General features: G+C 32.7%; 1 protein-coding gene across 1 annotated transcript; it reads right to left on the bottom strand.

Annotated features, from left to right (window-relative positions):
- Positions 1-1330: 1330 nt before the first annotated feature.
- On the bottom strand, positions 1331-12725 carry LOC106664053 (defective pharyngeal development protein 4-like). Its single transcript, XM_014389426.2, has 5 exons — positions 12061-12725; positions 11681-11810; positions 2025-2184; positions 1505-1739; positions 1331-1425 (listed from the first exon to the last, which is right to left on the bottom strand). The coding sequence occupies exons 1-5, from the start codon at positions 12338-12340 to the stop codon at positions 1331-1333; spliced, it is 900 nt and encodes a 299-aa protein (XP_014244912.1). The 5' UTR covers positions 12341-12725.
- Positions 12726-13379: the final 654 nt, after the last annotated feature.

Genomic DNA, 13379 nt, shown 5'->3' on the forward strand with positions numbered 1-13379 from the left:
TGTTTTTCACTAAGATTTGTATGTTTCATTTAGCTGTCTTGTTGTTGTTTCATTGGTTATTTTATTTATTCTTTCTTCTTTCATTTCTTTCAGTGTTTTTGATAGATATTCTATTTTTTCATCTTGTTTCTCTAGTAGTTTCATGATTAGGATTCTTTTTTGGGTTGATTCTTGTTATTTACATGTGATCGCGTATGTATTTTGTTTTCCAATTGTTTAATTTTTTCGGTATATTCCTTAATCGTATTTTCGTATTTTTGGTCTGTTTCTTTTATAAATTCCATACTTTTTTCAACCGTTCCTCCTGCATATGCGATTTTATCTTTAATTTTTGCTTTTAAGGTTTCCTTAATTAGATCCCATTATTGATTGTAGTTTATTCTGGTATATTTGGGGGGGGGGATCTGGTTTTCTTCATTTTGCCATATCCCATCAGATGAATTAAGGGGAGTGTGCACGGTGGGTTTTCAGGAGGTATTTCCTTTTCCACTCTGTCAAGGGTTAGTACTCTTGGCACAAGTATTTCTTTGGCATTTATGGCCAAAGGTCTCATCCATGTATTTTGTGCAGGAGGTCCGGCTTCGTCCATTTGCTCACATAGTATTTGAGGCTCCTCTTTTCTCTTTTAAAAGTCGGGGGTAGGACTCGTACCTCTACACAGATACTGTTGAGCGGGCTTATGCCGAACGTGCCATGGTTAGTCGCAGTCCTTGCATGTATATGTTATTTAACCGTCTTCCCCTTGCCGAACCGTAGGCCATACATCCTATTCTTTTAATTTGAGAAATGGAGATTTCAGAGCTCCATTATTTTATATTAAAAAAAAAATCAAATTAAAAGAAGATCGCTTTATTTTTATATAATTTTCAATTTTAATTGTAATTAATTTTCATATGGTCTTCTAAAAGCCCAATTATTTCATATTTAATTTTTTTTTTTTCAAATGCAAGAATTTTACTTTATGTCGTTACATTTCATACCACTCCTAGGATTTTTGATGTTTTAGAGAAAAGGTTAATCTCTATTGATAGATTGAAAAATTCCAAGATCTCCGTGGTTGAAAACTTTTATTCAATTTAGTAAATTACATGGACGTTTCGGGTTCCTGACCAGTTTCAGATTGTGAATTATACCATGAGATTTCTCTATGTTTAGTTGCTGATGATGGGCCAGGAGCCTGAAACATCCATGTAATTTACTAAATTGAATAAAAGTTTTCAACCACGGAGATCTTGAAATTTTTCAACATATCAATAGAGAAGATATGAACTGTAGAGTTGATAATATATAAAATAAGAAAAGGTTAACGTGAAATGTAAAAGTAGTTAATTTAAGGTAATGAACACGCAGACATACTGGCCAAATGATAATCTGCAAGACCATATATAAGCCACCTATACTTGGGATAACAAGATCGAATACAGACTGTGTTTTTGAAATTGATAAAATGAAAGTTGTGTAAGCTTGAGTCAGTTGTAATGTTAAAAATTTGTGAAATAGTTACCTGAAGCACTTTCGTCTTTAACCATGTATTCGACTTCCACTTGTCGATCGATCCCGTTGAGAATGTCTGTGGCCACTCTCACCAATGTTGGGTCGTTGTTCGTTGAAAAGTTGGCCGATTCGTTGCTATTGTTGTCCAGCATAATGCTCCTTGTTGCTAGTTCCAATTCCTCCTCCTCCCTTTTTTGTATAATTTTACGTTTCCTCTCTTCCCTCGATCCTTTCTTCTGTTCTTGCTAAGAACAGTAAGAAATTTCAACTTGAATATTATTGTATTTTTATATTTATGAGAAAGCAGGTTATTTTATGGATTTTTTATCTGATAAAAAATAACTATGAGACTGTTACGCTCCAATGTATAGTCACTATCCTGCTTTAGGAAATAAGACAATAAACATGCGATTTTTTTTTTTTTAATGATTTTAAATGGAAATTAGGATAGAATTTAAACTCAGGTACTGTTTGCAATACTCAGCTATATGGAATTGAAATATTTATAATAATTATTTATTACAACACACCCAACGCTTGAATTGATCATCGTATTCTTTATTCAGCGTCCAGAAATGGCCTCCGTTGTTACATCTTTCCCCTTTTCTAAACTGAGGATTTATGCTTAGGTTGTGACGTATTGAGTTCTTCCATCTTCCATCGTGCTTCTTATAATAAGGATAATTGCTGCTGTAAAATAGAAAAACAAATAGTTTAAAATGCCAATCATTACAACACTTTTGAAACAAATAAACCTGCCGTTGTATATAGAAAAATCAGGTGATAAGGAGAATTTGAAAGAAAGAAAAACACTCAGCCCCTTTTTCAAGCTTTTGAGGAATGTGTGATTACATACATTCGCTATATTTTTTACCAAAACTTGTATGGACTAGGCAAGATGAACAGTATCTTAAGGATAAGGTAAATTACAATTTTGCAAAGAGAAAATTTGTCGAGTCGCAAAGGAGATGAACGCATTGTTACTTTTATAAAAGGAGCTGCTTATCAATGTAAAACTCAAACACCAAACACAAAACCGACAAATTCGCCAAAACACAAATGGTTTGACGAGTGCAGAAAAAAGGTTTTTGCATTTTTAAGATTTTTAAAAAGGTGACTGAAGGATAGCTCATCTGGGTATGCTATATTATAAACAACAAATCAAGAATAGGGCCTAAATTCGCTAATTTATAAATCTATCATAAGGCCTCTTGTCAAGATGGGTGTGAAGTATGGAGGGCTACGTCTTAAGTATTACAAAATATACTAGCATAAATGGCAATAAATGCCGAGTGGTGAGGAAGAACTAAATACATAAAGGACAACAACTCTTGACTATACAAGAAACAATTCACGAGCGATTCAATTTTGTTCCATTCTGGACTTGGTAAAGTCAAAGGCGCTGTCCACTTCCAACTAGGAGGAAAGAAGGCAATACATCTGAAAGCCACATATACTACAAGACACATGTAAATCATGTAAAAACATATGTAATAGTGTGATAATAATTTATTTGAAAATGATATTTATTAAGTGACAATTTCTTCTGTAGTGAATACCGTGATAAAACCAAGTGGTCAGTATGTCAAATTGTTAAATGTCAAATATTTCTATACATGCACCAATGTAAAACCCTTTGTCTGTAATTGGGCTACATACAATTTGTGATTTTATTAAAAAAAAAAAAAAGTTTAGGAAAGGAAATAACGACTGAAATACAGAAGAATATCTATTGAAAAAAAGAGAATATAATCTACTTTATAAATAGAAAAATTTAAGAGAGTGAGAGTAAGATTTCTGGAACATGTCAAAATATTTCCGACAACACAAGTTCATTGAAGATTCTGATATTTCAAATGAAGAATGGATTAAATATTTCAATGCTTTGTATAACCCTAAACTTTCGTCCTCCCCAATAAACCCATATTAAGAAAAACAAAAACAGAACAAGCTCCTGGTCTGTATTATGTGCCTTGTGAGTCTTTTAAAAACAGTACAAAATCATATTAAGAAGCATTATTAAATTTTTAATTTATATTTTTCAAATTGGCAAAGAACTAGAAGTTTTTGAAAAATCATACACCCACATTACAAGACAGGTGATGTCAACGAAACAAAAATTTATGGGGTATCTCATTTCTTTAAATAGATTGTACAGCAGAAATATTCACTGGGCTGTTGCTTTTAAGGTTGGAAAACTGGGTGGAAGTAGAAAAAATTCTTAACGAGTTTCAGTTAAGTTTTAATAAAGGGTATTCGACTTTCTTTTTTCTTCTCCTGATATCCGGTGTTTCATTTCAAAAATTTGCAACTCCTCCGGATCTTATCCAAATTCAACGGAAATTGTTAACTGTTCAATTCAAATTCAAACTCTCACTGGTTTTACAACCAAACCTATTTTGGGTATGCAAAATATGAATAAACCATAACCTAAATGCACTAAAATTTAAGGGAATACTTCAATTTTGTCCATCAATGTATTTCACCTTCTTCAGGATCTACAGAGAAATCTTAAAAAATTAATTTAAAAAAAAATTAATTTTACATTCATATAAATCATAGGACACTATCAGATAGCAATACTAGGATGCAGGCGTTCTTCCTAGTATTGCAATCAGCACTCGCCCCCTCCAGAGCAACTTAAGTGTTATATTATTCATTCCAAAGGATTCGTTCCTAGCTTAGCTACCAGTGAGAGTATATCATTGCTAGGATAAACTTATTGTTCAAATAAAGTGACCAAGAGAAGTGAATAAATGAGACCAAGTGAATAAACTGGCGCAGTCGGTAGGACAGCACGGTTTTCAATGGCATATGTGAGACCACTGTATCAACAGTTGATTTGCTCTTCAAAATTTCAATTTTTCAACTTCAACTGCATCGACATACTTTCAATCAGTCTAAGAAGAACGAAGAACTTGAATCGAGCAGGGTGGATGTGTACCAGAACCTTTTTGAAAACAGTGGCATTAGTGTCTGAAGGCTGAGCTGCCCTACTTGTATCTGGTCTCTGCGTTGCTTCATCCGGTGTTGGCTCTTCATCGAATCGGGAAATTTTGTTCCCAGGCTGTGGATTTTCCATAAGTGAGTGTGCTAATATTATAATCATTCGTCAATACGTTACTACATGACTGTTCATTGCTTATAATTTGTTATTTGTTATCATTGTCAATTGTTGCTTGTTGGATTGTGTTATGTATAAATTATGTTGTCGTTTAAATTGTTATCATTACAATGTAGAGGTTCTTAGGTTTTACATTACTTATAATTATTTATAACAATTTCTTAAAGCTTTGTTAAAACTTTGTATTTATTTGCCCTTCAGACCCTGAATGCATCCACGAAAGGAAGAGAGACATGGTATATCGTTGCATTAATATTGTAAATCAGAAACCCTTTTATTATAATGATTTTAACAAGTTACAAGTAATTAAGTATAAACAAAAGTATTTTTGAAGTTTAATAACAACGATTCGTTATATCGTTTAATAAGAAAATCGAATTTGTATAAAAACAATTTTTTTGTAAAATTTCTTCGAATAGAATTCAGGAATAATCCAATGGTAATTCAAGCCACTCTAAATTAAATTCTGAAATTATATTTATTATTAGTGCATTAAATCCCGCATTAACAGAGTATATAATATGACATAGAAGTTTTATCAATTAATTAATCTTTAAGTAAGGTATTGGTTGAAATGAAAAAGTCAGTGTCAAGAGCGGGATTCGAACTCACGACCTTCGGCTAGATACGCCGCTGCTCTACCACTTGAGCTATCGTGACCTCGATCCACTCGGACACCAACTTCCTATCTCAACTCCACCTTTTGAGTTTTCCCTCCTTTTTGCCATTTTTTTCGAATCCCGCTCGTGCCATTGATTTTTATATCTCAACTAAAAACCTTAATTAATTGGTCAAGCGGACCACGAAATTAGTGAATTTAACTCTCTTCTAGTATCAGAATAATCTACTCTCGGGGTGTCGGTGTTTTTGAAAAAAAGCCCATTTGTAAGTATGTCGGGTTCGAATGCAGGGCCGCTGGATTCGAACCCGGAACTTTTACCTCACAATGATGAGCGCCTTGTCAACGACTAAACCGGCCACCGACGCCCCCCAGTTTTATTGTTAGGGATAAAATCAAAAATCGTGAGTAAAGGAAGGGAACAAACAAAAACTCGAACATTTCGGACATGGGACGAACTAAAACAATACTTATTGACTAGTTTCCAGGAAACTTCGAATTCGAAACGGTAACGAATGAAATAGTGTACCTACAATTACAATCCGTACAAATTATTCGAAGGCACGTAGGACAAACATCTTGAATTTAAAGGTAGGTTGCGTCTCGAACCCTACGATGATCGTCAACAAAACGAGATAAGTGAAATACACTGATGGGCAAAATTAACGCAACACCCTTAAATTATAATGTATTCAGGTTTATTCATATTTTGTATACCAAAAATAGATTTGGTTGTCAAAATAAGACAGTTAAAAAGAAAATGCTTATTGCCTAATTCAAACGAATTATTCAGTAAAGAACGAAAAAACGGAAAATTCGAAAACAAATGAAAATGTAAAAAACTTTTTTGTCCACTTTAATACCCTGGCACAATCACGTTCGTTAAATCTTTGCATTCCTTGGAAAAGATTTCTGATAAAATCCAGAGAAATATTTTTCCATTCAACAAGAACAGCAGTTTCCAACTTTTCTGGGGTGTTGGGGTCTGGGTTTCGCCCACGTACACATGGCTTAAGTTGGTCCCAAATGTGTTCGGACGGGTTCAAATCTGGCCACACCAAGCAGTCAAGTTCGACCTTATTCAGGTAGTCATTCAAATTACGTGCCCTATGGGGCCTGGCGTTATCCTGCATTCCGTCATTAGAAAGATCTCTCACTGATGTGGGGGGGGGGGGCAAATGGCAGTACACGTTCTTCTTCGTAAGTACCTCTGTGAAGTTAGAGATCTTCCTCGCACGACAACCAATGCCACCCCAGTACACTAATGACCTACCATGGAATGCCACCTGAGGAACCATACAGCATGGGGCCTTTACCTTCCTCCTGACCGTCTCCATATGAAATTACCCCCATCTGAAGATGTGAGGCCAACTTTCACCTCATCCGTAAAGAGAACTCGTCCTGGATCTTGCATTGTCGAATTCACATGTTCCCGTGCGAATTGAAGCCAGGTTATTTTATGAGCTGTGGTAAGAAGAGGTCCAGGAGTCCTGGACTATTTTCACCGAGCCTCTTCTTACCGTCCTTGAGGAAATAGAAACATTTCGGACTTGTCTTATCAATTTTTTTTCTCATTTCCCATAACCCTGCTTTTTCGTTGAGCCTGATGACGGATGAATCTATCGACTCTCTCGCGTATAAAAACAAAAATTCGACAACATTATCATAGATATTAAGGCTAACCAAAATTAATGTATTCCTTAAATAATTAATTAATTAGTAATTTCAATGAACTGTCTAAATTCGTTAATAGAACAGCGAAGAAAAAAATCAAATACTACGCGGAAATAACTGAAATCAAATATGCATTTAACCAACGACAAATCTTCTTTGAATTGCTCCTGAATTCATCATGACGTTCAAAATTTTATAACATTTTGTAAATTGAAAGTCATGCATTCAAGCATAATAAGCACTCATAAATTATTTCAAAAATTGAAACATTTTTTAATCTATCTAAAACCTCAATTATTATTAGAAGCAATTTATGAAAATGTACCAAATTTTGAGAGTATATTGAAAGTCCATAGTAAAATTAAAGATCCATTATAAAAAAATTCTCAGATTAAACGATTTTTTGCATATGTGTTTTTATATTTAATTGTAGATAGTTTTTTAATTTTAATATTTAATTTTTTAAATTAATTTTTATATGGTCATCTCAGAGCTCAGTTATTTTATAATTCAAAAAATTCTCAAATATATTATCTCCTAAATTTTGTTTTATGCTTTAAAGAAAGGTTAATTTTGAAATTAAAAGGATTAATTTAAAGTTTAAAATGGTTAATTTGGTGGGAAAAATGATTAATTTTTAAATAAAAAAAATAAAAAAATGGTGTGAATGTTTTTTAATGTAAAAAGGTGTTATTTTGTCTAATAAAATTTTCACATTAAAACACATTTGTTTGCATATTTTATTTTAGATCATTTTTAATTTTAACCGTAATTACAATAATTTTTATATGGTCTAAGACTCCAATTATTTTATTTGAAAAATACGCAAGAATTTTATTTTACTTGCTTATATTTTATACTATGTCCTGTTTTTTATTTCTTTAAAGAATGGGTTAATTTAAAAAGGTTTAATTTATTCTTAAAAAGAGTTATTTTGAAATTGAAAAGGTTAATTTGTTGTAATAAATTGCATATAAATAAAATCACGTAAAAAAACCCTAAATTTTACTGCTCCTAGGGCCCCGTTTACAAAAACTTTCGGACACGTGTCTAATATTTTTCGTCCTTGTTGCCAATGAAGTTTCCTTAAAATTGAGAATCCCAAGTCCCTTGTTACCCGTTTCTTTATTTAGTTGTAAAAATACTTGTTGATGTTTCCATTTATCGTTGCGTTTTGTGTTAAAAGTAAAAACTTACACGGGGGGGGGACTTAATAATCATATAATTTTTATAATCTTCATCTCTCGGAAAACAAGTACCCGTTGTAAAGGAGTCGTTAACTGATGATGCGGCCGAGTTCGGTCACAGAGGCGGTAGGCTTTCACCAGGTTTGACACATGTGACGTTCAATTCTCTAAGACTCATCCCAGTCTTTTAATTAATATTTGGTACAGTAAAGAAAAAAAAACTCACAAAGGAAAATCGGCCATGATTGATAGAAATCTTTTATATGGATTGGACCTGTTGGATAGGTATGCTCTTAAATGAATATTTTAAATTTTTTGTATAGTGAAAGCCGTTTTGCTATTTATATGTCACTACATCATAATTAATTAACAATCTTATAAGTTAACTGGATAAGCTTCTCGTCGATTAAGGGGTTAAGGGGTTAGTGATATTTTTTTTGGACAACTGGTTATTTTTTCTATTTCTTTTGCTTAAGTACACTTCCAATCGACGTATTTTGATTTTCGTTTTTCTTCTCGGAAGAGTGAACTTTCTTTTTAAGCGACAAACTCTAAACTTTTGCATTTAGTCCAAAGAGACACCAAAAGGATGCCGTTTTTCGCTACCATTTTGTCAAAATCAAATCAAATCTATTTGGCCAGTTACAGCCAATCTTTTGTATTAATTTTCTTCTTTCGCTTGGAATGCTTTGAAAATTGTACCTATGGCTTTATATATCTAGATCTTCGCAACGACCTAAATTTGTGACAAAATGTTACACCTTTTTTATGGAGAAAAAATTATTTCTCCGCTCCTTGGTGTTTTTTTTTTAAACATTACTCCCTACAATTATTTCCCTATTTATTGCTCTAGAAAATGAAGAAAGGATCTTTTCAATACCATGAAAAATTATGGAGAAAAGTGTTCCAAAGATGGAAAAATACACCTTTCCAAGAAATGCGATTTTCTCACCAAGCGCGAATATTTCCTTGCCAGTTTAAGTCATAAAACTTTCGTCTTGCAAAAGGTAGTTGATAAGTTGGGAAGGTAGTTTTTTTGACACGGAATTTACAAAAAAGACGATAATCTTCGAACAGCAATGGCGAATTGCAAGTTCAAGGCGTGACGCGAGGTTTTCTCGTCAAATTAGCCCTTTTTAATTTTAAATTAATCATTTTTCGCACCAAATTAACCCCTTTTTCAATTTCAAACTTTAAATTAACCCTTATTCATTTCAAATTAACCCTTTCTTTAAAGCATAAAATAAAACTTAGGAGTTGGTACGAAATATAAGCATATAAAGTAAATAGTGATAGAAAAGTAAACATTTGAGAATTTTTTTTGATTCTTAGTTTTCTAAGTTCTTAGATTTATGTGAAAATTAATTACGATTAAAATTAAAAATGATCTAAAATTAAATATATATAATATATAATAACAAATATACAAAAAATCTTTTAATGTGAGAATTGTTTTACTAAAATTTACCCCTTTGTACATAAAAAATAATGGTCTAGTATCCACTTCTAAATAGTCATAGGTGTGTGTAGTATTCTATGTATTATAGCTTTTTTCAGGTAAATTCCGTCAAAGTATTTTTGCATTTTTTACAAAAATTAACCCCTTTGTACATAAAAAACCAAAAAAAAAGTATCCGGGTGTAAATAGGCATAAGTATGTATAGTAAGTACACTATGTATTATAGCTTTTTCTTATATGAAATAAAAGATTAAGTCCCCCCCCCCGTGTAAGTTTTTACTTTTAACACAAAACGCAACGATAAATGGAAACATCAACAAGTATTTTTACAACTAAATAAAGAAACGGGTAACAAGGGACTTGGGATTCTCAATTTTAAGGAAACTTCATTGGCAACAAGGACGAAAAATATTAGACACGTGTCCGAAAGTTTTTGAAAACGGGGCCCTAAGAGCAGAAAAGTTTAGGGTTTTTTACATGAATTTATTTATATGCAAGTTATTACAACAAATTAACCTTTTCAATTTCAAAATGACGCTTTTTAAGAATAAATTAAACCTTTTTAATTTTAAATTCACTCATTCTTTAAAGCAATAAAAAACAGGAGACGGTTTTTCAAATAAAATAATTGGAGTCTTAGACCATATAAAAATGATTGTAATTACGGTTAAAATTAAAAATGATCTAAAATAAAATATACAAACAAATGTGTTTTAATGTAAAAATTTTATTAGACAAAATAACACCTTTTTACATTAAAAAACATTCACACAATTTTTTTTTAATTTAATTTTTTTTTAATTTAAAAATTAATCATTTTCCCACTAAATTAACCATTTTAAACTTTAAATTAATCCTTTTAATTTCAAAATAACCTTTCTTTAAAGCATATAACAAAATTTGGGAGGTAATAGATTTGAGAATTTTTTGAATTATAAAATAACTGAGCTCTTAGATGACCATATAAAAATTAATTTAAAAAATTAAATATTAAAATTAAAAAACTACCTACAATTAAATATAAAAACACATATGCAAAAACCTTTTAATCTGAGAATCTTTTTACCAAAATTAACTTCAAAGTATTTTTGCCTTTTTTACCAAAATTAATCCCTTTTTACATAAAAAAACTATGGTTTAGTTTCCGGTTCTAAATAGGCATAGGTATGTATATATTATAGCTTTTTTCCGTCAAACTACTCAAAGTATTTTTGCCCCGTCAAAATAACCCTTTGTAATATAAAATGAACCTTTTTTAAATTACAAATTAAACCATCTTTAAATAGAAATTAACCTATTCTTTAAAGCACCAAAAATTTGTATATTTAAGATTTTTTTGACATGAAAAATAATTGAGCTCTTAAATGGCCATATCAGAATTAATTACAATTGAGATAGCAATAAAACAAATGATTCTTCTTTTAGTTTTAGTTTTTTTATTATAAAATAATTGGCCCTTAAAACCCATATGAAAACTAATTACAATTAAAATTAAAATTATATACAATTTCTTCTTTTGATTTGAGAAAGAAATGTGAGAATTGTACTTTTTTGAAAGTGTAATTAATAAATGGTCTCCTAAAAGCGCAGTTATTTTATTTTTTTTTTCAAATTGAGGAGTTAATTTGATATTAAAAAGGTCTAATTATAATTTAGAAATGTTTGAAATTAAAAGGTCAATTTTGTCGAAAATAGCTGTATTCCAGAACACTCGATTCGGAATTTGTAAAAAATTATTTCAAGCACTTTTAAAGTTCGGAATCTCCTGTGACCGGCGTCATTTTGTGCAACAAAGGTTTTAGTTTAACAAACAAAAATAAAAATGGCATTTTTTAAGTCTGAAAAACGGTCGCTACCCCATTAAAAATTTGGTATGAGATTTTTGCACTTAGCCGATTTCTTATATTTATTTCCTTGACCCAGGCTCGAAGTCCACACACCTATCAGAGATCGAAGTAATGCCATCTTAGAAGAATAAAGCGCCCGGTAAAAGCGATCGATGCTGTAGACAAGGCACAGGGTGTCACTGTCGTAACTCAACCGCCCGAACAGATTACAAAAAAAAAAATCTCACCCCTACTCAAAAACCGATTCGGATAAAAATAAAACCTTTGAATACTTACTATATCCATTTATATATTTCAGATACGGTCAGCTCTCCTTTTTCTTTTAGCGCTTTTTCTATCAATTCCGTGTAAGTCAGGCCCGGCTTCGCGTTCTGCGACGTGTCCACGTATTCCAAACGGCCATCATCTAAAACCAAAATTTTCCAGTCCATATTTACTACGTATTTACTACGTAACTTAATAAAATCATCCCTGAATAATGAAGAGTGAGTGTAATTTACTTATTTTTGACTTATACACAAGGAGCTTTATTTTAATTTACAGAATTAAGAAATGTGAAGGTGTGCTTAATGCTAAGATTTACAGCCTTCACACGATTGCAAATTGTTGTGAGATTTGATCGATTTACGATTATACATGAGGTTAAATTTGCTTACATTCTCTGAGCGGCAATGGGTCTGTCGTGTTGCGAAAAAGAGATGCCGCACTGAGGTTGACGAGCCAGGACAGGCTCGCGGGTTCTTCCTCGTTTTTGACAGTCTGATCTTTAGGGGTGATCTTGATGGATTCGGCTTTCTGAGAGTAGCCGTTGAACAAATCGTTTCCACTGAGGGCGACCATGTCGATCCGCTGGACGAAATCCTTGACCAAGCCGGCGTTTTCCGTTTTCCTCTTTTTTCTCAGACCGTTTTCCATCGCAGGTACTAGTTCGTGCATTGGCGCGCTAAAAACGAGCGTGTGCGCGAGACAAAACAAAACCACGGAAGAAAAACGTTAACGCTATTGAATACCGCGTTCCCTCGGTCCACAGTTCATACGGGTCAATCGAAAGTACAGAATCCCGTTTTAGTTTTAAAACGTCCTGTTGTTTATCGTTGAGCTTTTTCAACACTGACAACAACCGGGGTTGGACGGCTGTATCGGTCGGAATAAGGGACTGACGTGCGAGCGGTGTTATACCTTTGGTCGTACTTGGCGGTACCATTCTAAGTGCACCCCCTTCTACATCTTCGCACTCTGCCATCGTCATTCATGCATGCGTTCACAACAAACAATTACATCAACCAAACGCGGCCTAATTCATAAAATGTTAACGTTTCTACGTGACGACTGCCCCTAAAAATTATTCGTACCGACAAGTGTAAGAATACTGTTGTGATTTGTCTGAACAATCTTCCATGCTTTCTCTCACTATCATCCCCTTTATTAAATTTTGATGAAAACATTTTTTTAACACGGCAAATTACTCCAAAGTTCTAGATCTAATAACTTAATTATATTGCCGATATAATTACTGATCAACCTTCAACATTATAATTACATACGTCGATTAGGGCAATTGGAAAGAAAACATTCAATTTCTTCCTTGTTTTTTATGGAATGTATATATTTCACCAGGACTGTAACGATTGAATTATTTATTTAAAAGATCCAGAAAAATCAGCTTACAATTTTAACTGGTTTATAGATTTTTCCCGCCAAATTAACCATTTTTTTAAAACCAAATTAACCCCTTTTAATTTCAAAATAACCATTTTTAGCTTTAAACCAACCTTTATGTAAGGTGTTGGTTGAAATGAAAAAGCTAGTGTCACGAGCGGGATTCGAACCACGACCTTCGGCTAAATAAACCGCTGCTCTACCACTTGAGCCATCGTGATTCGATCCACTCGGGCACCAACTCTACATCTCAACCTACAACCTTTCGAATTTTCCCTCCAACCACGAACCAGTGGTTAGAGCAGCGGCGTATTGA

The sequence above is a fragment of the Cimex lectularius genome, unplaced genomic scaffold, assembly GCF_000648675.2.
Source record: "Cimex lectularius strain Harlan isolate CLEC.00 unplaced genomic scaffold, Clec_2.1 scaffold82, whole genome shotgun sequence".
Classification (NCBI taxonomy): Eukaryota; Metazoa; Arthropoda; class Insecta; order Hemiptera; family Cimicidae; genus Cimex; species Cimex lectularius.